The 26,991-nt window shown below is 46.3% G+C and overlaps 1 protein-coding gene across 1 annotated transcript in view; it reads left to right on the top strand.

Moving 5' to 3' along the window:
- plekhh1 (pleckstrin homology domain containing, family H (with MyTH4 domain) member 1) overlaps positions 1 to 26,991 on the top strand; it is a 177,475-nt gene that overhangs the window by 129,703 nt on the left and 20,781 nt on the right. Inside the window, exons 4-14 of the mRNA XM_007907069.2 lie at positions 8,588 to 8,650; positions 12,468 to 12,617; positions 13,628 to 13,711; positions 14,253 to 14,334; positions 15,779 to 15,967; positions 17,504 to 18,537; positions 19,882 to 19,960; positions 22,526 to 22,617; positions 24,246 to 24,396; positions 25,223 to 25,362; positions 25,968 to 26,078. Coding sequence (XP_007905260.2) covers positions 8,588 to 8,650; positions 12,468 to 12,617; positions 13,628 to 13,711; positions 14,253 to 14,334; positions 15,779 to 15,967; positions 17,504 to 18,537; positions 19,882 to 19,960; positions 22,526 to 22,617; positions 24,246 to 24,396; positions 25,223 to 25,362; positions 25,968 to 26,078 — 2,175 coding nt within the window. The remainder of the gene's footprint in view (positions 1 to 8,587; positions 8,651 to 12,467; positions 12,618 to 13,627; positions 13,712 to 14,252; positions 14,335 to 15,778; positions 15,968 to 17,503; positions 18,538 to 19,881; positions 19,961 to 22,525; positions 22,618 to 24,245; positions 24,397 to 25,222; positions 25,363 to 25,967; positions 26,079 to 26,991) is intronic.

Here is a 26,991-nt window from a genome sequence, read left to right as displayed (position 1 = left end):
TTGTATTGCAAGTCTCAACGATGTGATAAGGCGCTATATCAAATGCAAAGATTATTGTTATAGGCATTAACTAGTAAAATAAGTTTGCTGTTGGAATAGGCCTTCTCATAGGTCATATGTCTCATGTGTGGCACTTAATTCTCCTGACGGTGAGAGGCAACAATGGCTTGGGTCTAACTAATGTACATCTTTTGTAAACCACTCCAGCCACAGCGATGGCTAATTGGTAGGAACGACTGAACAAATAGGCGCCCCCTCAACTGCTACTCTTTCATTTTAAACTGCTTCCAGAAGAAACACACTTAAAACCTCCCCTGCCTCGGTTCCTTTTAATTATTGAAATCTAGCCGTCAAATCGCAGGTTTGTGCTGTGCAAGCCAGACCTTCCAGCTTGGATTCGCAGTGTGATGTGTGTGTGTTGGTGTTCAGTGTCACCCTAAGTCTCCTCTGTCCTCTCACGGGGGTCCATGCTCACTGATGCACAATAAAACACATACTCCAGGGGTGCAGTGAAGCCTGTGGGGTGGGAGCAAATATTGTCTGGGGGAAGCTAGGGTTAAACAGTCATGGGTTGATGGAAGAATATTTTGTGTTTAATAATAATTCTTGCAGAGCATTTTATATCATCTGATGACATCTCAAAGCACTTCATAACAACTGTTTTAAGGTGAATGTGGCAGCCAGTTTGTGCGTGACCTGTACCAAAGAGCACCTAACTCTAGGAACTATACTCTAAGGACCATAAACATAAGACTAATTCTTTCTGTAAAGACCTTTGCTGATTTTTGTCAATGGTGTGAGTGAATCCTTCATGACAGCGGGAAGAGAAGAGGCATTAAGGAGGCATGAGAGAGGGAGAGACTACTCAGCAGAGAACAATGATGGGCAGTAATGGTGAAGAGGAGGTGAAATTGTAGAAGGTTAGAGGCAGAGAAATCCAGAGCGATTAGATTACTGAAGCCGCTATTCGTTGTGACTGGGGACAAATTGGCCTCTCTGGGAGATCGACTCCTTTGGTGAAATAAATTGAAGGAATAAATTCTCCTGTCACTGGGTTTTAAACTCAATGCTATCTTGTTTCTGAAAGAGCTCTGAGACCACGGACGCATCTAGTGCACAAGAAACGAGTTCTCATTTGCAATGCTGCTTNAAAAAAACTATTGTCCTACTGTTCTTTTCCCAGTGTTCTACAGCTTTTTGTAAGTAAAACATCACCCTGTTCACTTGCAATTTATTTTATTTTCTCATGCCTCCTTAGCAGAAGTCCTGTAATGTATTAGTTAGAGCGCTTGCAAGAGAGAGGAGCCTGGATTTGATTCTCGGCCAGGGTTAATCCGTAGCCAGGATTCCTTACTCCACACGCCTCTGTTTACCTTACAGTAAGTAGGAACTCAATTGTTAGTCAACAGGGGGATCACTTTCCGGGGATAATAATCTCTTTTTAAAAAGAATTTTGGTCACTCACTCCATGACTGTTTGTGGGACACTGCTGTGCGCAATTGGTTGCTGAGTTTCTCATAACAAAACACACAGTCAATCCACTTTACGATATATTCTGTGAAGCGCTTTGAGACGTCTCAACAACGTGATAAGGTACAATAACAAATGCAAGGATTATTATTAGTATTATTAGTATGTATAGTGCTGGGCAATGCCGATGTAAAGAGTTGTTGGGTCCAAACTCTGAGACTGATGCGGGAGGTGGGCATCTCAGAGATTGGGTGGTGGAGGTGGGGGGGGGGGAAGATTTCCGACCTCTGGTGCAGTGTCTTATCTCTGTTTACATCCATGTTTGAGATCAGCATGGGCAATAGTGGGTGGATTTTGTGCATCAGTACGCTTGATGGCGAGACTGGATTATACAAAGATTTATCATTGAACATTAACAAGTGCAGCAAAGAAAAGACCAGGTACCCAATGCATCATCTTGATGTATATTGTTAACGCTCCCAACTATTGCAAGCAGGAGGGAGTGAGCAAGGAGCAGGCCTTCATAGCCAAAGTGTAAATCAACAAGGTCTATTTTAACTCTCTGGCGTGTTGGGGTGGCCATTGGAGTATTGAGTATAAGTCTGTCCATCCTCTTTGCCCTGGGCAGTGCAGTGTTTGCACAAACAGTAGTTCAAAGGAGAGTGACTAGGAAGAGGAATTAAGAACGAAATATCTCATGCTTTTAACCTCAAGGCCATTGTTTCCAAATATCAATGGAATTTCTCCAAAATTAAAAGAAAATCGTCTACAGGCTCACGCCATTGGAAATGTTGGGTGTGAAAGCTTCAAAGAAAGCTTTGAAGAGTTTAATTCTGCAAATGGACGGGTGAAAGCAACAACAGCAATTTACATTGGTACGCATCGCTTCAAAGCACCTTCGCACAAGTTGACTGGGAGCCGGAGGTGGGGGAAGCCGAGTAATGGGGAGGGTGGTGGGAAGGGGAAAGCAAGGTGTCCGAAAGCTGCAAGTTTTATGGCGGGGGAGGTAGGGGGAGGCGGTGAGACTCGGGGATGGAGTTGCAGAGAGCTGGGGCAAAATGACTCGCCTACCGATGTGGGGCTGATCGGGTGAGACATGAAGAAGGATGGTATTCACTGGGTGAGGGAGCAGTTGAGCGGTAGCGGTTGAGCAGTTGGAGGAGTCACGAAGTGAGGGTGGGGTGAGGTCATGGAGGGATTTGAACGGGAGGTGTTCAGCTGGGGAATGGGGAACCAGTGGAGCTGAACAAGGATGGAGCTGACAGGCTTGTGTAGCTGGACGCATACATTAGGAGAACTAAAGGCAAGATTTCACTTAGTTAAGTAGTTAAACCAGCCGATCGTGACCGACATTCAAAAGGTTTGTTGCCTTTTCCCAAGAGTAGAGAAATTCACAAGATCACAAGATCGGTTTGGACAAAGAAGGCCTTTCGGCCCATCTGATCTAATCCATCCAGAACACCCACCCTATCGCCCTCCTATCACAGCATCAAGCTGCTTTTTAAGAGTCGTATCCTGCCCTCAACCAGCCAGCCTTCCTGACAACCTGTTTGGGTCGTGTTACCTGGAGTAAAAAAAACACTTCCTGGTGTCTGTGCCTTATCACATTGACGAGATGTCACAAAATACTTTTGCAGAATTTTCCAACTGTATTTTGTAGGCGAACATGCCAACAATTTGTGCACAGCAATGTTTCACAAAGAGCAGTGAAACAAGTGACCAACTTTATTTGGAGAATTGTTGGTGAGGACACAAAGAGAAACTCCCTTTTCTTTTTGAATTGCGCCATGGCATCTTTAATGTCCACCTGCACAGACCTCTATTTAACATCTCATCTAAAGGACAGCACCTCGAACAATGCAGCACATCCTAGCTCTGCATTGGAGGGTCAGCCTAGACTATGAGGTCCCTACATGGGGCTTGAACCCACAAATTTCTGACTCCAGAGGCGAGAGGGCTCGCAACTGAGCCAGGCTGACACACATTCTACTGTGTTGGTGCATCCTAAAGTATCGTTCCGAGGTTATTTATTCAATCCTTTCTAAAATGTTATACACCTGTATAAACTTGCTTAATCGTTGCCCGTGACTCATTCCTCTAAAACTGGGGATTATCAAGCAACATCTTGACAGTATGATAAAGCACCAGATCAAATGCAGAGATTATTATCATTGTTGCTCTCCTCTACACAGGCCCTAGCGCCTGGCTCACTGTTATGTCACGTTGGCGAGAACTGTACGCAAGACTTGTTGCGGCCTGACCAGAGCACCATATATCTGAACACAACTGATAGGAAATGAACAGCCCAGCGCTGAGCTTGGCTTGTTCACTGTTGGATTGACTCCCAACGAAACCAATCGATGCTGAGCTCCGGCTTGTATCGGATGAGTGGTTTCATGCTTGTGTTTGCGTTCATTACCTTGGGAGTGGAGCTGGATAGAGTACATGATATCTGTATTGACATGTTTGTTGACGTGTTGGTTGCACTGTCACCACTGTTTGTAGGTTGAAGCCACAGACCAGTATTGAGCTCACAATCCAGGTGGACTCTCCAGTGCTGTTTTGTTAAAAGTTTCATCTTTTGGATGAGATAATAATACTAATAATGATAATAATAATAATATCCTTGCCTTTGATATGGCGCCTTATCACGTCTTCGAGACGTCTCAAAATGCATCACAGGATATACTGTAAAGTGTAGTGACTGTGTATTTTGTAGGTGAAATCCACAGATGTTAAACCAGGACTGTTCGGGCGAGTGTTAAACGATCCCTCGGCACTAATTTGAAGAGCAGGAAGATTTCACAGTGCCCTGGCGAATATTCTTCCCTCACCCAAATTTACTGAAATAATCATTCATCTCAATCCTGTTTTGGAACCACAGGCTGTGGAAAACAGCGGTGACACCTGCTCACCTAACGCTTGTTATGTTTCAGAATACTCATCATCTACTTGCATTTGATCGTGTCAACACCTCTCAAAGCACTTAGCAAGTAAATATTGTCAAGTGTATTGACTTTTTAATGCAAATATAGAGCTATTTGTGCCAGAAAGTGAGGTGAATAACCAGTGTATCTGGAAGATTGTTGGCCAGGATGCGGGGAGAAATTCCCTTCTGTTTTTTCATAGTGCAATTGGATCTTTAATTGAACAGACAGACGGGAACTTGATTCATGTTTCATCTGAAGTATGGCACCTCTGGCAGAGCAGAGCTCCCTGAGTATTTAAACTAAAGTCCTAATAGGGGTTTGGACCCAGTGCTTCCAACGAAGCCAACGGGGAGAGAATGTATAAGAAGGCTCCAGTTAAATCTCTCATGGGCTTTTGCTACCCTACTCCTCTGCTTGCCCTCCCCACTTAGCTAACTCGGGTTTACTGTGCCTTCCCCCTACACTGTGAAACCTTTGGTGGTCAAGCAGTCAGCATCTATGACCCTAGCCTCTGGAACGTTCCCCCTTTGACAGTCATCTCTAACTTCCCCTTTTCATTCTCTCTTTGCTCGATGTCAGACTCTGACGTCCCAAGATGTTATCACACATGAATAGAGCTATGTCACGATCTTTCATGACCACCTGAACCGCTCAATGGGACCTCGGTCTAATGTCTTATCCAAAGGATGGCTCGAGCCTCTGACAATGCAAAGCTCACCCAGCATTGCACTGGCACGAGAGCCTGCGAGTTCAAAGACCAGATGTGGGGCTTGAACCCACAACCTTCTGGCTCAGAGACAAGAGTGCTACCAGCTGAGCCAGACTAAGATAGCTGGCTTGGAAACGGCACTGCAATCTTGAAGAAAACCAGAGGATGCACATCTGGACATGAAGGCTGACCTATTCCCAGTTGGAGTTTTAATTGAGATGCTCTGGAGTTCTCTAAAACAGATGGGAAGGTGCTTTAGCGGCCTGGGAAAACAGTCTGGCCTCACTAAAACTGCTCATTTACAAAATAATCCCACCTGCCACTCATTCTGCACTGGACACACTTCAAAGAGCCAGCGTTTTGCAGAAGCTAGTTTCAGGAGCAGCTTCCTACCTGTTCATTTTACTCCTCAAACAAGTCTGGTGCCTTGCAGGATAGACTGGGGGAGGAGTGGCGGAGAGGAATGGTTTCTTCAGACGAGCTGTTTAATTTTTAAACATGTACCTAACAGGTTATTTATGAAACCCGACACTCCAGCATCTGTTTGTGTGGTTGTGTGTGTTTTCGAAAGTGAGCTGTAAAAGGTTTAAACTTCTAAACTTTTCCCCAAATGAATCTTGGATCAAAGCCGGAGTCTACAATTACACAGCAGCTGCCAGCAAGTGGCTTAAACCCAATATATAGTTGTTTCCCATGGAAACGGTACCGGTTTAAACCGGGAAGGAGCGTTGCTAACTGAACCCTTCTGCACCAAAACAGTGTGGTCTGTTTGTCATCTCCATTGCACAGTAACGTGGCTGGAATGTCAGAGAAAAAATACAATAAGCCCCTGAAATCATTCCAGCCTATTAATGATTGTGTAAACTTTGCAAACGCCTCAATTCTCTTTTTCTCCAGTTTTTTTCCTTTCTGCTCTTGTGATGTTCGTGACTCCCTTCCTCTCCCCCCTTTCCCGAGGTACAGTTCTACAGCAACCTCTGGTACCTCACTTCACTAGGCATCGTTCATGTGTGAAATGTCACAGTCAGTGTCAAGCCTGGTCAAGCTCTTCAGGCTTTGTGGTCAGTATTGATCCTGTCCTCACCTGATATATAAACACACACACCCTTCTGGCACTGGGTTTCTGCATAGCAATCAGGCGTGGGAGCCATAGAAAATCCCCCCCCCACCCACCCCACTCAAGGGAGACTATGCTCAGTTATTGCCCTAGTTTAGAGAAGAGAGAGTTTCCCCCAATTCATGGCCTATAAGCCCCCAAATAAAATTGGTCATTAGTTTCATGGCAGTTTGTGGGACATTGCTGTGCTTAATTGTGCTGCAGTGTTTGCCTACAAACATACAGTCACTGCATTTCACGGTATGTCTTGTGCAGCACTTTGAGTCGTCCTTCTGACGTGACAAAGCCAAATGCAAGGATTGTTGTTATTAACACAGAGCTGGATTCTCACCTCCATTCTACTTGTGTATAGGACTTAATGTTTCACACCAAGTCAACTTACAACTGTAGCCCATTTGAAGGATAGTAAACAGGTTAAACTGCCCTGCCCACCCCACCATCGGCGGTTGTCCCTTCAGCTTTTCTGCTGCCATCCTCTGGAACTCCATCCCCAAATCGCTCCTCCTCGCCCCCTCCCTTGCCTTCTTCAAGACCCATCTCAAGACATTCCTCTTTGACTGTGCTTTTAATGCCTCATCCTCTGTGACGAGGTGAAATGCATCGCTGACTGCTTGTTTCAGCTTCTCCGTAGCATCATATCGCTGTTGTGTAACAGGGATAACAGGACTTATTGGGCAATCGTGGGAAACGGATAGAAAAGTACTTGTAAATTAAAAGATCTGATATTATCTCACAGGCGTGATGGGCTGAATGGCGTCCTCCTGTTTCTGAATTATTTCTTTCTTAGACTTTATTGGAAGGTGAGGGTATCAAGTGCTCTGTCTCAGGAAATCGAGACACATAACACTCTCACAGTGTGATGCCAGGTACAACTGTGACTCTTAGGGATACTGGATGTTCCAACACGTGTATAGTTTCCACACTCAATCCTTTACCAGAAACCCAGCAATTGTGAATTCTTAGTGCTTGATAATCTTGTGTTCAGTTTGAGTTCTTTTGTGCTTTAACCCACGCAGTACGCCACTTCAATGATCCCTCTTTTCAGTCCAATTAATAGTCTATACAAAATGTAAGGAATAATATATTCTGAATAATATTATTATTCAGCAGAGTGCAAGAAACTGATAAGAAAGGTTAAACTTTCAGGGCCACCCGCACAACCAGACTCTTTCTTGCTCCCATTTCCATTTCCTCCATCGCTTGCCCACCTCAGGTCAGCTGCCTATCAGTCAACATCTTCCACTATTTATTGAAAGCAAAGCCTGTGTCTTGGACCTGGAGTCGCATTTACTGGTTAGATAGTAGAAAAAGAAGCAGGTGAAGTGTATGTTTAATATGATTCTGGCAAATTGTTGTGTGCCTGGGTCTTATTTCAAACACTCAATATCTGCTAGGTAAACGGAGGCATGTGGAATAAGGAAACTTTCCTAAGATTTTGCCTTGCCCGGGAATTGAATCCGAGTCCTTTCGCTTTGCGAGGTGAGAGCACTCATTTTTACGCTACAGGACTCCAATAATGACAGAACATCTCAAAAGTGCTTCACAAAGACAGCTTCTGTATAGATCCTGCAGCTCAGCGCGTGGAGTCCTGCAGCTCAGTGGTTAGAGCACTCGCTTTGCAAGCGAGAGACCTGAGTTCAATTCCAGGCAGAGGGCGAAACCTTGGGCAAGTTTCCTTACTCCACACAGAGCCTAATAATAATCCCTCCAAAACCAAAAACAATAATAAATTGGTCATTTTCAATCTTCGACTGTTTGTGGGACATTGCTGTGCGCAATTGGCTGCCACATTCGCCCACAAATATATACAGTCAATTCACTTTACAGTGTGTTCTGTGAAGCGCTTTAGGACGTGAAAAGCGCTATATCAAATGCAAGGATTATTATTATTATTGTAGATCGAGGTCTGTAGTGAAGCACAGGCCAGAATTGGGACAGTGGGAGAAAAGACCAGACAGATCAAAAAGCAGTATTCCAATGAGGCTACGGTTGGGGTTTAAAAGCCTCTGGATTATCAGAGGGTAATTTTACATGTAGGACGCTGAAAATCTCAGTCATTTAAACTCTGGGAGTCTCCTCACTGTTGTGGGGTTTAAGTCCTTTGGAATTCACAGCAGCAGCGAGGATCGGTGGGGAATTGCATGGTGGGAGGGGGGTTGGGTGTGGTGGGGAGTGTGTGTAGCAACTGGTGGGGGTAGGGGTCGGTAGTGACTGAACTGAGAAACCACATGTAAACATGTGGCAGACTGAAGCTCCTGCCTGGTTGGTTAGGGTGAGCTGAGTGTTGAATCAGGGCTCCCGCTTCCTGACATTGTTACACGGGCCGTTTGCTTCACTTATGCCTTTTGTCCTTGTTAACAGATGCAAGAGCTGGAACAAAGGGTGATTGAAGCCGATCAGCGGGCAGACAGCGCTGAGAAACAGGTACCTGGCCTCCATTATCTCCATGGGTCAGTGTTATACACTGGGAATGGCTCTTAATATTTATTGCTTTGCCGTAAATATGTTTCGAACATTATTGATCCAGGCACATTGGGTAATACCTTAATATCCGATTAGTCAAGATTCCAGCCTGCATCCCACTCTCAGGGATTCTTTATTCTCCTCTTTGAACTCACATAGTCTAGGCAGACACTCCAATGATATGCTGTACTGTTGGTGTCATCTTTTGGAGGAGACATTAGACCGAGTTCCTGCCTGTCTGTCTGTTTGTCTGCCTGTCTGTCTGTTTGTTCAGGTGAACGTTAGAGATCCCATTCAAAAAGGGAAGGGAGTTTCTTTCAGTGTCCTTTCCAATGTCTTGAGTGATTCATAGGATTTTTCTGGGAAGTGTAGTGACTTTGTATTTTATAGGTGAACTCAGCAGAATGGAGCTGTCAATGTAGCGCCCCATTGCACTGGCCTGGAGTGTGATCCTGGACTCGAAAATTCCTCCTTTGTGAGCTTAAAGACCTGATATGGGGTTTGAAACCACAACCTTTCAGTGTGATGCACTGGAGGGCAGTGAGTGCCTGTGGAACTCTACTCCACAGCATCAGCCCCTCCCAGAAAGGAAGGTGGGGGGGTGGACGCCATGGATGTTTACAAAGGAAATTTCTGAAGTTGAGCTGAAGAACGTTGCTCCTCTCGGGCCGAGGGCCACAGCATTACTGAGGCAGACTCTGCCTCTCGCACAGTCAGTGTGTTTTCTGCTGGGCTCAGAGGTTTCCGGCAACCGGTGAATGATTAAACTGGCCGCTGCATCCCACCCACCCAGCGCTCAGTGAAGCCCCCTCCCCAAACTCACTCGCTTCAGTGAGGGCATGTGGGAAGCTCCTGTGGGGGTCAGGAGAGTGCAAAGAGAATGAGAGGCCTCTCGGCACAAGGTTTAATGCTTCAGTCAACACTGCCTGCCCTCCCTCACCCTGTCTATAGTGTACCCCCTCCCCAACATGGTAAACCTGCGACTTCCCACTCACAGAGTGTATTCCGTTGCGCTGCCCTGCCCTGCCTGCCTCTGTCCACAGCATTTAAAAATATAACATTGCTGCACTTCCATCTTAAAGCGACACCTGGTTAGCTCTGAGCACTGGGATCAGCACTTGGAGGCTGCTAATCCCGGCTTCTAGCGGACCAGGACAACACATTGTCCAAGCTCCATGTTTCTGGTCACTGGAGACATGGCTGAGTTTCTGATGCACTGAGGAAACCAGGCTGGCTGCTCCCAGAAAAAGTGGTCTGAACTAATGGGCAGGAGAGAAAGCAGGTTATAGTGTTTCTCAAGATACTCTGTGGCTAATGTTTAGTGATTTAGTTCATTCAGGGAACCTGAGCCACACCGACTCTGGGTTCTAAGTGGTGCTCCGTTCCAATGAGGGAGAGGAGAATCAGTCTGGATTGGACCTGCACTGGTGTGAGTGAGAACATAGCTTGCCTCTCGACCAGATAGTCTACCAACATTCACTGCAGCCTTGGTGGTGTAGTGAGAGGGGGGAAGGATGTGGAGGAAGACAGGGTTAGCTGTGCGGAGGGGACAAGCGGGAATGGGGCAGGAGAAAATCACGGATAGGGAGATGCTAGGGTGAGAATAGTGAGGAGTGTGTTTGAGAAGTTTAGGTAAAAAGTAACAAAGATGTGAATGAGGATTTTGGCGGCATTTTGCACTTGGGGGATAGAGGCAGGCAATGTGGCGAAGGTGAAGAAAAGCAGTTTTGGTTAGGGACTGAATGTGAGCAAGGAAAGGATTGCTCAGGTTGTGCACTGGCTCGGTGTGTTCGAGCGAGGTCGGGGAGGTTGAGGAGGTCACAGATGGAAGTGTGGAGATGTTGGTGAGAGGCGAGATGGTGGCTTCCATCTTGTCCACGTTACGTGGCAAGTCATTGAGGTTTATCCACATCTTAAATGTCTGACAGGCAAGCAGACAGAACATAGCGCACCTGGAATTGAGAGTAGAAGTGGAAAAGAGGATTTGGGTAACCTCCAGGAATACACGTGGGAGTCAACCTGCTTTTCCTTGGTGGAAGCGATGAAAACCCTTCAGAAAAGGAGGGGAGGAAAGAACACTGGCAAAGGTGCTTGACCCAGAGTAGTGTCCCCTATTCCAGAGAACATCGGCATCATGAGGGTTAAAATAACCTCCGCTGGAGACTCCTCTCTAAGCTGGAGATGAACATCAAAGGTTCTGTGTTGCGGACTCCCCATTAGACATATGGATCGACCATCAAAAGCATTCAGGTGATTGACTCTCCCGGTTGTCAGGGGTGACACTTTACTCAATTACCAGTCAGCTGAGAGCCCATTATCCTGATCCAGTGTTTGCCGAGTGAAGGTTACAGCCCCTGGTTCCCACAGAGTCTGCCTGACAGTTAATATCTCTGGCTTCAGTCAGAGAGGCTTCTCAGGGGCTGTGTCAACACTCAGGAGGGCCCCCTACCTCGACCTGTTATCGCCTTTAAAACAGAGAAGCCTGTCCTGTTTGTGTAGGTGATATGGGGGTAACGGAACACTTTAAACTGTGGCCCTGTCTTGAGAATGGATGGCTTTGTATTACAAGCCAACACTGTCTTTGTTTAGCTGCCGCTAATAGCAGGCTGTAAACAAAGACTTGGGTGGTCGATCCTGTAGCTTCCTCTTGCTTTACTACCTTTAGCCATAACACCATCCGGCTGTTTATGCCTCCTGACAGGCCTGATCCTTGTTGCGATCTCTGGGAGGTGTAAGATGCCCTAGGGCCTCCCCGCTACTCTCCACCTCATGATCATTGCTGGTTCTCGGTACATCAGGATGTGTCTGGCATGTCTGTGCTGGCTAAACAAGTGCTGAGACACTCAGCCCTCCTAATAACAGCAGACACACAGGAAGGAAAGAGCTTATTGCGTTGAAAATGCCGTGGGTCTTGCACTGAAATCTGGCTCAGCCTGGAACTCACTCCCTGGATCCATTACTTTGTGTAAAAAAAATTGTTCACCCAATCCACCACAGTTTGCAGACGCTAATGTGCGCAATTGCCTACCGCATTTTGTCCACAGAATACACAATCAATGCACTCTACGATATATTCTGAGAATCGCTTTGAGATGCCTCAACGACATGATTAGGCGCTATATCAAATGCAAGGATTATTATACATAGACTATCTGAACCCCTCAATTAGATTCCATCGTGCTGCTCATGGTGTCAGAAGTGTTTCACGGCATTTATTGTAAAGTGGAGTGACTGTATTTTGTAGGCGAATGTGGCAGCCAATTTTTGCGCCCGCCAATGTCCTCCCAAGCAGCTGTGAAGGATATGACCATTTTAACTGGCGGACTGTTGGCCAGGATACAGGGAGATGGAACAGAAACTCCCACCTCTTTTCAAGTAGTGCCACAGGAACATTCGGCAGAACAGACAGATGGGACTTTGGTTTAATGAGTCATCCGAAGGACGGCACCTTCAACAATGCAGAACGCCACAGCACCACAGCTGCATTGTGGTGCCTTCACCTCCCCTCTCGACTCTCTACCTCCTCTTCGCTCCCTCCCTTCCCTCCCCTCACCCTGACCATTTCCCCCCAATGCTCGGGTCCCGACCCAACTGTCCAGCGCCTTGGGACGTCCTCCCGACGTGAAAGGCGCTCTATAAATGCAATCTTGTTGTTGTTGTTGCATTGGCGTGCCAGCCTGGACCGTGATTTCGAAGTCCCGACCTGGCGAGCTTGATCGCAGGGCTTTCTTTTTGACTCTGTTGTTTGCGGGATTGAAATTGTTGCTTAATTCGCCAGGTGAATGTAATGAGGGAGAAGTTGAAAGCAGCCAACGTGCAGACGAGTGAATCAGAGAACAGCTTGTACAGGAGGTACCACGAGGTGACCAGTCTGCTGCAGGAAAAGGATGACGTGATTCAGAGGCTGGAGCAGCAGCTCGATAAGCAGGTAGACCGGAATTGCATTGAAACTGCAGCCCTGGAACGGGCCATTTGGCCCAGGGAGTCTGTGCCAGTGTTTACACTCCACATGAGCCTCCCCTTATCCTTCCTCCACCCCCCCCTCACCCCCACGCTCTCACTAACTTACCCAACACTGCTCTATTCCCTCTCTTTCATGTACGCTAGACAGTTACTGTGTGAGTTTATAAACAACTATCGCCCAGAATATATATCACTTATTATTAGATGCTCAGGCCTAGCCTGAAACTACGGTATTATACAGATTTGTAAGACTTGCTTTGACTCGCAGTTGGTCTGTTTTATTAACTCGCTTTCAAAGGGTCATATACATTTCCTGAGGCTTTGCAAACTAACTGGAAAATGCTAAATTAATCATATTATATCATCAAAAATATCAGTTTGGCCAAAGTTAAAGCCCACAAAGCTCTGTTACTTTGTTCTTGATACGAGAGACGTTGGTATATATGGTTTGTAGCCTAAATGTAACAGCAAACAGCTTCTTTATGTACATCTTTGTACATTAATGTTTTACAAAGGTGCAGTGACAACAACAACTTGCACTTGTATAGCGCCCTCCACGCAGGGTAGCATCTCACAACCACACACCACTGACCAGCCTGAGCCGTTGTGCCCAGCTGAGTGTGAAGTCTCCTGTCGCTTCTCCAGTCAACGACGAGAGGACCTGGAAGTCACTGTTGAGTACGGGGTGGGGGATTGTCAATTCTACACTGGCCGAGGCTCAGACATTACAGAATCAGCTCATGACATGGGCCTGAATTGTAAAGTGGACATGAGTTTGTGGGTCTGCGATATATAAAGACAATATTATCCAGTATCCCTAAGAGGTGCGGTATTTAATGCTGCTGTTCGTATTTGGGTCCTATTTAATGTTTGTACTTCAGAGAATGATAACGAAGAGGGAAACTCATTAAAAAAATCTTCAAAAGACACAGATCTGCTGTTCAAGTTATAAAATATGTTTCCCCTGTGCCTCAGAATCAGCTTAGAGCGCAGGAGGCCAAGGTGATCGAGGAAAAGGCTGCCAAAATCAAGGAATGGGTGACCTTCAAGCTACGAGAGGTAAGTTCCAGCTTCCCACTTACTGTGGAAGTTCAGAGAGGTGGGAGCGTCATAGAATCATAGAATTATACAGCACAGAAGGAGGCCATTCAGCCCATCTTTGAAAAGAGCTATCCAAATCAATCCCACTCCCCTGTTCTTTCCCCATAGCCCTGTAAGCTTGCCCTCCCCAAATAACTGTCTAACAAATAATCGCCTTTGCATTTGATTTAGCTCCTATATCAAGCGCCTCAAGGGTAGCGTACTGCTTGGTGTCCTATTTAATGTTTAAAGCTTTAGCTGTGAACGACTTGGGCAAATGTTTGCAGGAAATATTCCTACTGGAAGGCGCAGGCGTTACCCTTGAGGCGCTTGATGTGGGAGCTAAATCAAATGCAAAGATGATGATTTGTTAGTATTTCGGTGTTGGCCATGAGCGTTCGTGTTGGTCAGTGAGATTCAATTAGAAATCTCTGTTTGATTGTTCAAAAGTAGCTGGTACCCTCCTGATTCGCGTCACACACTTTATTGATATGGTTTCCTTTGGTTCTGTCTATTGCAGCTGGAATTGGAAAATCACCATCTCAAAGCCACCAACCACAAGCAGACCGAGCAGATTCAGGTCCTGCACGCCAAGTTTCAAGGTTAGAGGCAGATTGTTTCCTGCAGTCAGATTGATGTAACATTCCTGAAAACTTCCTCTATTTTAATTCCCAAGGTTTGTCTGTCCTGAGTAGACAAGAGTATATAGCATTCCGTCACGGCCACTCATTGGTGACTTGGCTGAGATGTGCGATGGGTTCGTTATGCGTAGAAGGAATTACTGGAAAGCAATCCGTCCGTCGACTTAACAACTGGGTTCCTACTTACTGCTAGGTAAACCGAGGTGTGTGGAGTAAGAACTTACCTCAGGTTCTGTCCTCCTATATTTTGAGAGTGGAACGTGGCAGTCAGTTGTGCACGACAGTCAGTGTCCCACAAACTGTCGTGATTGAGTGGTCAAATTATTTCTTTCTTTATTCATTTTTGATCCCTTAATCCTCTTAGTTCTGAAAATCCAACCTATTTCGTCAAACATCTCAATTGATTCTGGGCAATGCACTTCACGCTCACAATGTGAAGAAACGTTCCCGAGGTTCAGTGTTAACCTAACAGTCAGATTACACCCTTTATTCTGGAACGAGTTTAGGCTCAGTCAAGACTGACAATGTCTAACCTCAAGAGTTTAATATTTGACCATGTCCCGTACCTTTCAGGTTCATAACTGAATGAGCTCGGCTCAGGTTTACAAGTTCACCATTGGTTATTCAGTAACCACAGCCTGAGCAGGGAGGGACTTCCATTCTCCTTGACTTAATCTGTAGCCATTGCAACCACATTGTTACGAGAACAGTTGGAATGTGTGAGAAAAGAGCTAGGCAAGAGTGGCTGTTTTATTAACATTAGAGTTTAGAATAATAGGGATTCAATCCCTTTCCCGCCCCCATCTCCATACAGGCAGACACACACATTTCATCGTGACCTTAACATTTTCGGAAATCTCTTCCAACATTAGGTCAGATGTGTATTTTGTAGTTTTGCTTTTAAAATTGATATGAACTATAGCTGACACTGACTTTAAATTAAAGTAATAAGAGTCATTTCATGCAGCGCCTTTCACAACGAGAGGATGTTTCAAAAGAGCTTCACAGGAATCGCTGTAAAGTCCTGCGACTGTGTATTTTTTGTAGGCAATTTTCCTTTTTTCTTCCCTTGGTACCAGTGGTGAGATGTTGCACATATCCACAGTGCTGCCACTGCCCCACACTGGCAAAGATGCCTTTCACCGAACACCAGGATAGACTGAGTCCTAAACAGCATGAGTTCTGGGGATTTTGTAAATATTTGCATCAAATGCCTCTCTCTTTCCATGCAAGCCTTGCACTTCTCCCTTCAGTTTCTTATCTTCAGACACTTTCTAAACGTTGGATGAGGGCAGCAAACTGAGACCCGAGGGCAATGTTCACAAACATACAATGACTTTCATCCACTGAGATTTTGTATTGCGATGAGATCTGACAGAATATATTTGTCCTCATTTTCCCTCAGCATTAATGGAGGCCCAAGGACCCATCTCGCCTCTTAAGGAGACCCAGAGTTCCATTAACTTCAGCTGTGTGCCTGTCTACTTCGCCAGCAGCCCTGGGAGCCCTCAACACCTACCGGCAGGAGATGAGGGGAGAAGGCAACCATTGTCCAAGTCCATTTTTTCTGTACAATCTACTTCAGTTTCCACTGGTAAGAAAGTCAATGTGGGTGGGTCGGTGGGTTAAAGGGGGATAGATGTCCAGCCAAATACTTGCAAGTATCCATGAAATCGATTCCTTGAACTCGTGTTCCTCTTCTGTGTGACACATTGTTGTTTCCTGACTGGCATTCAATGACAGCTCTTGTCATTTTACGGTAAAGCTTTATCAACCTCTCCGTTCCCTTCGGTCGGCGAGCACTGGCGTGCTCCGCGTCCCCCCACCCTGCCTGCTCCACCATCGGCAATCAGGCCTTCAGCCTTTCTACCCCCACCCTCTGGAACTCCATCCCATAGCTCCTCCGCTTCTCCCCCTTCCTTGCCTCCTTCAAGGCCTGTCTCGAGACCTTCTTCTTCGACCGCTCCTTTGGTTCACACCCCCACCCTCCTTGCTCTTCCCCCCTCTTGATTCCAACCCCGAGCTTGCGTGTAAACTCTTCACTGTCCAGCGTCTTGGGGAGTCCTCTTGACATGAAAGACAATATAGAAATGCAATTTGTTGTTATGGTGGTTATTATTAGTAGTTCTGTGTTCAAAGCCACCCAGTGGCCAGTCACAGGGCAGCGCAGGTCTTGGACGAAGACACCTGACATTCCTTGGCTGGAGACCTGACTGTGCTGGAGGGGAAGGGGAGAGGACACTGGTGTTTTGTTTTGTGTGGAACAATGGCAGATCCTTCAAATAAATCTTTAACGATTTCACGAACCATAACTTGATACAGTAGAAATAAAATAACCCCATAATGGCCACCTTTTCCCAAATCAACAATAATACTGTACACCTCAGCTGTTTGACCTTGTAGGAATCTCTGGGTCAACTTGTGAGAGAGACCTGGCAGAGTAGGAACACCGGTGAAGCTCTCTGCTAATGAGAAATGTCTTATTCAATAATGGTGCACTCGCGCTTCAAATTGATTGGACATTAGGGTCCATCTCAGGACAGGTTTGTAGGTTGTAAACTAGTGACTCTTTTGGTAAGCTTCAACAATAAGATTAAAATCCAGACTGAGACCGAGATACAGTTCAGTGTCTGTCTCTCTCTCTCTCTCTCTCTGTAAACTCTTGTCCTGCTGTGGCCTTAAATGAAATGAATGATTATTGTCTGAGGCTTTGGCAAATCTCTTAACAATTAGGGAATCTAATTTGAAGGGAACATGTAAAGTGAGAGAATGAAACCAGCACATTGTCAGGGACAGAGTGAATTGAGGTGCGACTTGTGTCTCAACTACATTTGCTCATGATCTACACATGATAAGATTTGGTGGGAAGAGGGAGCCATTTCCCTTGACAGTCATGGTATCAAGTTCATTGCATCAAGAGATCCTGTAGTTTTGTGCAGCAAGATTGAAATTGGATGACCGTAAAGTTAGCAAAGGTAAGGTCAGGGTGAACAACTGAGTCAAGCCTGAACTTACTAAATACAGGTAGAGAATGGCAATCAGGATTAAATTAATAGTTATACTATTATAGTTACTGGTTGTTTTGCAGTGACCGTTGAAGTTCTTGCTAACTGTGTTGTGTATTAAACAGATTTACAAGGCAAGAGGTCTGCCACAGATATTTCAGAATTGTCCGAGGGTTCAGGGTCACCAGCAGTACAAAGCTTGTCCTCGCTCGACAAGCCTGAGCACGTGGCAAAGTCACCCACCGCAGGCAGAAAGCCAGCGTTTCAGGAAGCCAAAGAGGGCGCCTACCACCAAGCGTCTGTTGTCCCAGGGGAAGGGGAGATGGTTGGCGAGGTGGAAACCAGCCGAGTGTACAGTCCAAGTCAAACCAGTCCAAAATCAGACGTCCGTACTTTGGATCCTGGGTCACTCTCCAATGCTCAGTCCAAAGCAATGGTGGACAGTCCCTCTGAGTTTGAAGGGATGATCGTGATGCAGCAGAGTGAGCAGATAGTGCCTTCCATTCGCAACATGAAAGAGACAGCCACCAGCGTGAAACTGGCTCTCAATAACAAGCGTGCTTTGGGTTCGCCGGCCGCCTTGAAGAGGATCACAGAGCAGAACCATTCATCCGACGAACTCAACAGCAAGTTTTGCTCCCAGAGATTGGATTCCTCTTCCTCCTCGAGCGAGACGCACCTGCCGAGTCCCATCCTAACTCCGGCACTGACCCCGAAACACGCCTCGCCCTCCTCAGCCATGCTCGGGGCTGGCCCCCTCATCCTGCCCAGTTTCCCCGGCAAGGAAGGAAGTATCGGGACCAGTATGACTCTGCCCAAAGTGAGGACCCCGTTGTCCCCGAGAGACAGCATTCAGCTGGTGAAGAAGCACTACAGCCAGCCCCACCCCGGGGCCGAGCGATTCAACCACATTGTCCGAATTGACATCTGCTCCTTCAAGCCCATCGTGCTCCCTCGCTACTCCATCCAGGTGGAGGAGACGGACATCGACGACGTCCCCGAAAAGATGGAGACGGAGGAGTTTGAAGACGCTGCGGGGCAGGAGGTCTCTCTCCCGCCACTGCCCGGCACAACCCAAGAAGCACTGGAGCTGGAAGGCGCCCAGTGCGAGCCAGTCAACAAGCCCCCAACCCCACCCCTGCACAGGTTTCCTTCTTGGGTGAGTGTTCCTCCCAGTGTGATGGATGATGATGATGATGATGCTAGTAATAATAATAATCCTAGCATTTGATTTAGCTGGCCTACTCGAGGGGTTGAATGGCCTACTGTTCCTATAATTGACTGTGTATTTGGTGGGCAAAACGTGGCAGCCGATTGCGCACAGCAGTGTCCCACGAAGCAGTCGTGGATTAAGTGACCACATTGTTTTTTTTTGTCTAGTCTGTCTCATCGGGAGATGCGGCCTGAAGGTTTATAGGCTGGAAGCTAAGCAAAGGGATTCAGGTAGCAAAACGAATCTGCCGGCCATGAGCCAGGCTGGAATCTCTCAGAGTGGGTTGGATTATGTTGCTGGGCTTTTGTTACATTAGTAACTCTGACCTCACAGTTAATGTGCGTACAGTGTAGAATACTTACGGGCTTACGTCTGAAGACGGTTGGCAGGTTTATTCTTATCGCCAGAGTGCATTAAACAGAATTTACGACCAAGCACCTTCGACTCTGTGATGAGAGGCCCAGTGAGCAGCAGAGATGAACAGTCACCAAAACATGTCACATTTAAGTCCGTTACCCTTCCCAACGCGGTGCTGAACTACGGCCCTTAGCCCCGGACTTCGGTTCTGTACTCTGCAAAATAGGTTGTGCTCTGGGTCATGTGCCATTGATACTATTTGCAAGTAGTAAGAAACGATATTCAGCATTACCGACTACCAATAACTATAATAATCCTTGCATTTGATATTGCCTCATCACGTCTTCGAGACGTCTCAAAGCGCGTCACGGAATATACTGTAAAGTGATTTGACTGTATATTTTGTAGTTGAAATGTACAGTATTCAAAGGTGGGTATACGGGGTACAAAATGACAAGTTTCCTTACTCCACACGCCTCTGTTTACCTAGCAGTAAGTAGGAACCCGGTTGTTAGTCGATTGGCGGATCGCTTTTCCGGGGGTAATAATTCCTTCAAAAAAAGAATAATAAATTGGTCACTTCAATCCATAATTGTTTGAGGAACACTGCTGTGTGCAATTGTTTTCCGCGTTTCGCCCGCAAAATGTACAATCAATTCACTTTACAGTATATTTTGTGAAGTGCTTTGAGACATCTCGCAGATGTGATCAGGCGCTGTACCAAATGGAAGGATTATTATTTTATTATTATTGTCGACTGTGCACCAATTCCCCCATTAAAATAGCCTGGTTTACAATAGCCCCACCACAATGTGAAGCTGTAGTTTAGTGTGCGGAGATGTTTCAATAATAAGCCAGAACAAGATTTCTTAAGAAGCCAGATCAATCACTGCCTGTTGGCTGGATTAACAGTTCCTGTTGTTATCTTTCTAGGAAAGTCGAATTTACGCTGTGGCCAAGTCTGGGATGCGGATGTCAGAAGTTGCTTTGGGAACTAGCTCCCCCAACAGAAGTAAGTTAATTTCAGTCGAGAAATTGTTTTTGATCACCTCATGCAAAGCCACCACACTACGCAAGCATTCTGAGATAATAATAATTATCATTTGATATATATGTATATCATTTTATACATTGACTTATCACGTCTCAAAGCACTTCACAGAATATATTTTTCTTTAATGTGAAAGAACACACGCCTCTTGTTTATCTTGCAGTAAGTAGGAACCCGGTTGTTAGTAAATTGGTGGATTGCTTTCCAGGCATTATAATCCTTTTTAAAAAAAATTGTGGCCATTAATTTTTGTAGGACACTGCTGTGCGCAATTGGCTGCCAGATTTTTCCCCACAATATATACAGTCAATCCACTTAACAATACATTCTGTGAAGTGCTTTGAAACATCTCAACAACGTGGTATGGTGCTATATCAAATACAAGGATTATTATTGTTGTAACTACGTTTCCCATTCTCTTTGCCTTCAATGCTGATTTTCCAATAAATAACCTGTGAAAGCAGGCAGTGACGGGAGGCCAGTGAAAGCAGATCAATTATTCACCTTTCTTCGTGGTCAGGGACAGGCAATCCCTCACTATTCTAGTCTTTGCTCAAGATATAGATAAAATATTAACAAATAAACTTCTATTTCCTCGTGGTTTTAGTTTTGATGGCCTCCTTGGATGGCACTTGTTTTTCTGTTGTACAAACACCCAGCTAGTTAGCTCTAACGTAGTATTTTTGGAGATCGCATAATGAAGAATCTGAGTCGTGCATATTAGGGATTAGTTCAGGTACAGAGTTTATAGCTTAGCCATCAGCTAAATCAGGGTAACTTCACTCTTAACACAATCTACTTCCAACTTGGTCTTATGACGGTGTACAGAGCCTAGTGTCTGTGTGCAACAACAACAAGTTGCATTTATATAGCTCCTTTCAAGTCAGGAGGATGTCCCAAGGCGCTGGACAATGAGGGGTTTGCACCTGAGCTGCGGGTTGGGATCAGAGAGGGGTGGGAGGGCAAGAAGGGTGGAGGAGGGAAGATGACCGAAGGCACAGTCGAAAAGGAAGGTCATGAGATGGGAGTGACAGATGACTGTAGGCACAGTCGAATAGGAAGGTCTTCAGGCGTGACCTGAAGATGGGGAAGGAAGAGGCAAGGTGGAAGAATAGAGGCAGAGCATTCCAGAGTTTCAGTGCATAGCGGCTGGAAGCGCGGCCGCCAATGGTGGAACGGAGGGCATGAGGGACACGCAAACGGCCGGAGCCAGTTGAGCGGAGGTAGTGGGTTGAGGTCGGAGAGATAGAGCAGTGCATCAGGATGAACTGTAATTCTTACACAAAACCTATCTTGATGGATGTCTTCAAACGCTTCAATAAAATGTAGTGCCTGAGCAAGGTTGGAAGGAGGGGAGCGGGTGGAAGGATGTTGACCGAAGGCGCAATTGAAGAGGCTTTTTTTTACAAAAGTTTCAACAGCAGAGAGGCCGAGGCCTAGAGCTACCTTTAGAAACTGAGCCAGAACTTACCCACCAAGTCTTAAACCTGGGTCTCTGAAGCGCTTGTTCAGTTCCTGAGAATGGCTTTTCCCACTCCCATGGAACCTGAAAAATGTGAGGGATTTCAGCTGAATTCATCGTTGACACGTTACGTGTTTGAGTTAGTGGTTGAGAAGCCAGATGGTGTGACCTTGCCTTGAGTTCTTGTCCCTGAGCTAGCATGGCTTAGAGCTACTGCCCCCTTCCACCAGCCACGTGCCTGTTTGAAATGCGGATGGAATAAAGCTGCCCTTGCCTCACTGGGTGGAAAGGGAGTCGATTCCAGACATTCTAGGAAGGTTGTATCAACTTTCTCTTTTCGAGTTGTGCCATGGGTTCTAACGTTCACCTGAACAGGTAGCAGGACCTTAGTTTAGCATTTTATTCATGGGATGGCACCTCTTGGAGTGGAGTCCTGTAGCTCAGTGGTTAGAGCACTCGCTTTGCAAGCGAGAGACCTGAGTTCAATCCCAGGCAGGTCAGGGCGAAACCTTGGGCAAGTTTCCTTACTCCACACTCCTAATAATAATCCCTCCAAAACCAAAAACAATAATAAATTGGTCATTTTCAATCTACGACTGTTTGTGGGACATTGCTATGCGCAATTGGCTGTCGTGTTCGCCCACAAATGTACAGACAATTCACTTTACAGTGTATTCTGTGAAGCGCTTTGGGACGTCCTCCCGACGTGAAAAGCGCTATATCAAATGCAAGGATTATTATTATTATTATTGACAACGCAGTGCTCCCACAGTACTGCACTGGAATGCCAGCCTAGATTATTAGTGTAATAGTTATCAGAATATCAGTGTGGAAGGTCCAAGCCTCAATCCCTGGTGATTCTGGCCAAGCTGTGGTTGGAGTGTCACACGTGGCTTCACCATCCCTGAGCTAGAGACCAGTTTATCGTTCTCCGGAGATCCCTGCTATGACGTTCTCACCCTCAGAAATTGGTGAGGACAGAATCAGGCTCAGCTGTGATACCCTCAGTGACTGACCAACCTGTGATTAATGGAGCTTCCAACTATTTTCTGTCTCATTCACAGTGTCTACCTTGTCTCCGAATACACCGTCTGGTCCATTCACTCACCTTATCTACAAAAATGTGACTGTCCCAGTATATACCACTTTGAAAGGGGTAAGTACCCTCTCTTTCTCTCTCTCTTTCTCTCTCTCTCACACACTCTCTCCCTCTCTCTATCTCCTCTCTCCCCCTCTCTGTCTGCCTTTGGTCAACTGAGTGTCAGACACAAGTGGAAACCCATCCCAACCAAACTAAGAATTCCAAGTACCCACCTACACATGGAAATCTCAGAGATAGATTGCTGGGTTGGAATGCGCTCTCTCTCCCTGGAGGGACGCATCCTGCTTATCTAATTGCGGAAAGTATTAGACACAGATTGGCCAGAGCCAAGGCTTGGGGACCCCCAGAGTGTGCGTGGGGGTAACTGCTGGGAGTCTAACCAGCTAAAACCGAATAGCTTCCATTGATATCATTGTCCGGCAAGCTTTCCCGCTGCTTATCTAGCCAGGAGCACCTGACTGAGCTGAGTGAGAAGACTCCTTGCCCCCAGAGACTGTTCTGCCCTTCCAAGTCCTGCCAATGAGCCAGACTGGCTGTGCTGTCATCAGCAGTGAAATGCCTCGGGCCTGAAAGGCCAGCAGTTTGAATCTTAAAGCCATTGTCTTTACATTTAAGACTCTGCAGCATTTTAGAGATTAATGGTTAGTTAAGACTGGGGGAGATTAATTAGTTAGAGATCATGTGGGGGGAGAGGGTAATGAGGGTTAATATTTAGGTAGAGATGGATTGGGGCAGTGGAGGTGGTGGGTGGGTGGGTGGATGGGGGGGAGAAAGTGATTGATGTTCTTTGTCTTTTGTTCTTGAGTTTCTATAGCTGCAATTGTGCAGAGGTATTTAAAAACAAATCAGACTTAATTCATTTCGTAATGGTTTTATCTGTGTCGAGGCAGCTTTACTCTGCACTAGTCTGTGCTTTCCCTGATCTGGATTGCTGGATTGGACAATGTGGAGGGGGTTTGCTCTGTGTGTAACCCATGCTGGATGTTGCTAATTTTGCCTGTCCTCATCAAGGATGTTTCACTTCAGTAGAAATCAGTTTCACCAAACTTGTGTAAGAGTGTCGAACAGAATTTATATCTGTGGAGTCCTGTCGCGTATAGGGTAGAGCACTCCCGTCGCAAGCGAGAGGACCCAGGTTCGATCCCCGGGTGGGGCGAAAACTTAGGCAAGTTTCATTACTTCACACAACTGTTTACCTAGCAGTAAATAGGAACGCGGTTGTTGGTTGATCGCTGATCGCTTTCCAGGGGTAATAATCCCTTTAGAAAAGAAACTGGTCACTCAATCCACATCTGTTTGTGGGACAATCCTGGGCGCAAATTTGGCTTCTGCATTTCACAAAATATATAACCTTTACAGTATATTATGTGAAGCGCTTTGGGACATCTCAACAAATATTATTATTATTATCATCATCATCTCCTCACTGGAGCGAAGTATTGTGTGGGATGTGATGTTTCCCAGGAATAGTGGAAATTGAACTGGGTTAATGTACGTTTCAGAGGGTGTGGCTGCTGAGAGGCTTGGTGTTACGGGATGTAACTCGGGATCGAACACCCTCTCAGCTCCAATAACAATGAAGGAATTTTTGGCAGCCAGGAACCAACAGCGAAGAAAACAATACAAAAAAGGGACTTCAAACATTTGATCAGTGCTTTTCTTCGTCTCTCCTGCTCTGTCAGAAAGCTACGCAAATCAGCAACGTTCCTTTTCCCGATGAATCTTCGGGCTCGGACGATGACAGCAGTTCCCAAGCCAGCTTCCGAACTTCCACCGTGGGATCGGAGTCCAGGAAAACCAGCGGTCCCGGGAGCCCTCGCGCCGTGAAGAGAGGTAATGGGAATAGAGCGAGGAGCCTGATCACCACAGCACAGGCTGCTCAGTGTGTGTCTCGAGCAACAGGCTGGGCATTGAAAGGATCAACCCGTGCCTCACTGTAGGAGAGGATTGTAAACACAGATTGTGAAATGCGAGGTTCCCAATTGCTGTTTATCTATCATGTGTACTCCGTGTTGGATGGGGTCGTGTAAAGGGAGCTCTGCTCTGTATCTAACCCGCACTATACCTGAGCTGTGAGTATTTCATCCAGCACGCCTGACCCTCTGGAACTGCTTGCCTCAATCCCTCAACCGGTAGTCCCCTTCACGCAAGGCAGTGCAAGGCACCCAAGTCTCTTCACGCTAGCCAGCGACTCGGAGAGCTTAACAGTGGCGGAGCCTGACACCGAGCTAAGGGGAGGGAGAAGGTGACCATAAGCACAGTCGAAGAGGAAGGTCTTCAATCATAATCTAAAAGGGGAAGGAGAGGGCAAATTGGAGGGATTGAGGGAAAGAGTTCCAAAGCTTCTGGGTGTAGTGGCTGAAAGCACGGCTACCAATGATGGAGGGGATAAGGGACAAGCAGGAGGCCAAAACCTTTATAGAGTGGGTTAGATTCACATTACCCCATCAAACCCTCCCATCTCAGGTACAGGTAAATCAGTTCCCATTTCAGTCTCGTTCTCCTGAATGCAGTCATTGTGATGTTCCTCAGTACGCTGCCCACATGGGTTACTCTGCACTGTTAACCCCTTCCTCCAGTCTTTCAGCCTCGTGTGACTGGCGATTGTTGGAATTATTTGTAAAGGAGATGACAACAGACTTTGCCTTTCCTCCAACAGGAGTTTCCATGTCATCCATCAGCTCAGAGAGCGACTATGCCATCCCACCCGATGCCTGCTCGGTGGACAGTGATTACTCAGAGCCAGAGCACAAGCTGCTTCGAACGTGCTCCGTCTACTCGATGGAGAGCCTCTGCAATGTACGTCTTACTCTTAACATTTATTAACACTGGAGTCTCGTAGAGTAGTGGTTAGTGCACTCACCTTGCGAGCGAGATGACCCGGGTTCGATTCCCAGGCTGGATGAAACCTCAGGCAAGTTTCCTTACTTCACACGCCTCTGTTTACCTAGCAGTTCCCGAAAATCTTCTGATCCGGTGCACAGCCAGCTGAGCCACGCTTCCACACTTATGCTATAATAATAATAAATAATAATAATCCTTGCATTTGAATATAGCGCTTTTCACGTCTTCTCGACGTCTCAAAGAGCTTCACAGAATAGACTGTAAAGTGAATTGATATGCCATATGAGTTTAGAAGTTATTACGTTAACCTCTATACTGAACGACCTAACTATAAAGATTGTCACCTTCTACGTATCTGTGATGTGTCAGTTCTGTGCTGGAACAGGACAATGAGAACAAGTTGAGTTTTAGCCTTCCTCCTTTATTCCAGTCTCAAACCAAAGTTGCGTATTAGAGCCTTGTATGGCAACACTGTTTTGTGCTGCTGTCTCCTCTGTGCCCATTGCCAGACCAAGGTTGTGTAAGGTGGCTTGTTAATGGTGTGGTGGTACTGTTTTCAGGAGCCTTTGGAGAAGTCGGGGTACTTGCTGAAAATGGGGGGGCAGGTGAAGACTTGGAAGAGACGGTGGTTTGTCCTGAGAAATGGCGAGATCATGTATTACAAGTCTCCGGTGAGTGGCCAAGAAGGTAATGGTGTAATTGGATTGCCTTGAGCAGTGGCTCAGTGGGTTTTCAGCCACTGTGCTGGGTTTTATAACCTGGGAGTGCTGGATGGACAGTGTAGAGGGAGCTTTACTCTGTATCTAACCCGTGCTCTAACTGACCTGGGAGTGCTGGATGGACTCTGGCTATTAAGTGTACAAAGTATTCCGTTTTCCAGTATTAGATCCCATACTCAATTTGCCCAGAAGATCAAAAGAAATTATCTCCTGTTTGTTGAAGGCTGAACGAATGCCTCCTGCCAACGCCTGAAATCATTACCGTCGGAATCAGTAGAGAAGACAAGTTCATAACAAACACAATCATAGTATTTTACTTTTCAACTTAAACCTATTTTCCTTTTCCTGTGAAGAAGGGTTGCCTTGGGCTATTGAAGTTAGGATACAAGCCTGTCTTTGTTAACTCGCTCTCACCCCCAGCCAGCCTCCTAAAAGCAGCTGTTTCTCAGCTGTCCTCATTGCCTGGCGGTTTCCATGTGTCAGTCTGTCAGACTGAAACGTTAGGGGAGTACGTGCTGGCTCGGTGGGTAAATGCATTGCCTGGAGTAGTACTGAGGCACGCAGTGCAAGAGGACTCAGGCAGGGTTCACTCCCTGGTCTGTGCTGAGTTACCTAACCTCAGGACAGTGTGAGAGAAGCTGTAATCAACCTCAATACCCCCAGGCCAGAGAGTGCAACACTATTAGCCAAAATGTGCTTCGGATCACTATCTAGTGACCACACACACACACACACTGGAACGTACAGGGTTTGTAATCACCTCCAGCCTGTTACACTCCCATGTCCACAAAGTCCTGTTACCCCATGTTTTGTTCTTACAGTGCACTGACCTACAATTGAAACATGTGGAAGAATGATGATCATT

This window comes from Callorhinchus milii, unplaced genomic scaffold (genome assembly GCF_018977255.1).
Source record: "Callorhinchus milii isolate IMCB2004 unplaced genomic scaffold, IMCB_Cmil_1.0 Scaffold9, whole genome shotgun sequence".
NCBI lineage: Eukaryota > Metazoa > Chordata > Chondrichthyes > Chimaeriformes > Callorhinchidae > Callorhinchus > Callorhinchus milii.
Note: the sequence above shows the minus strand (reverse complement) of the source record. Positions and strands in the feature narration are given on the sequence as shown.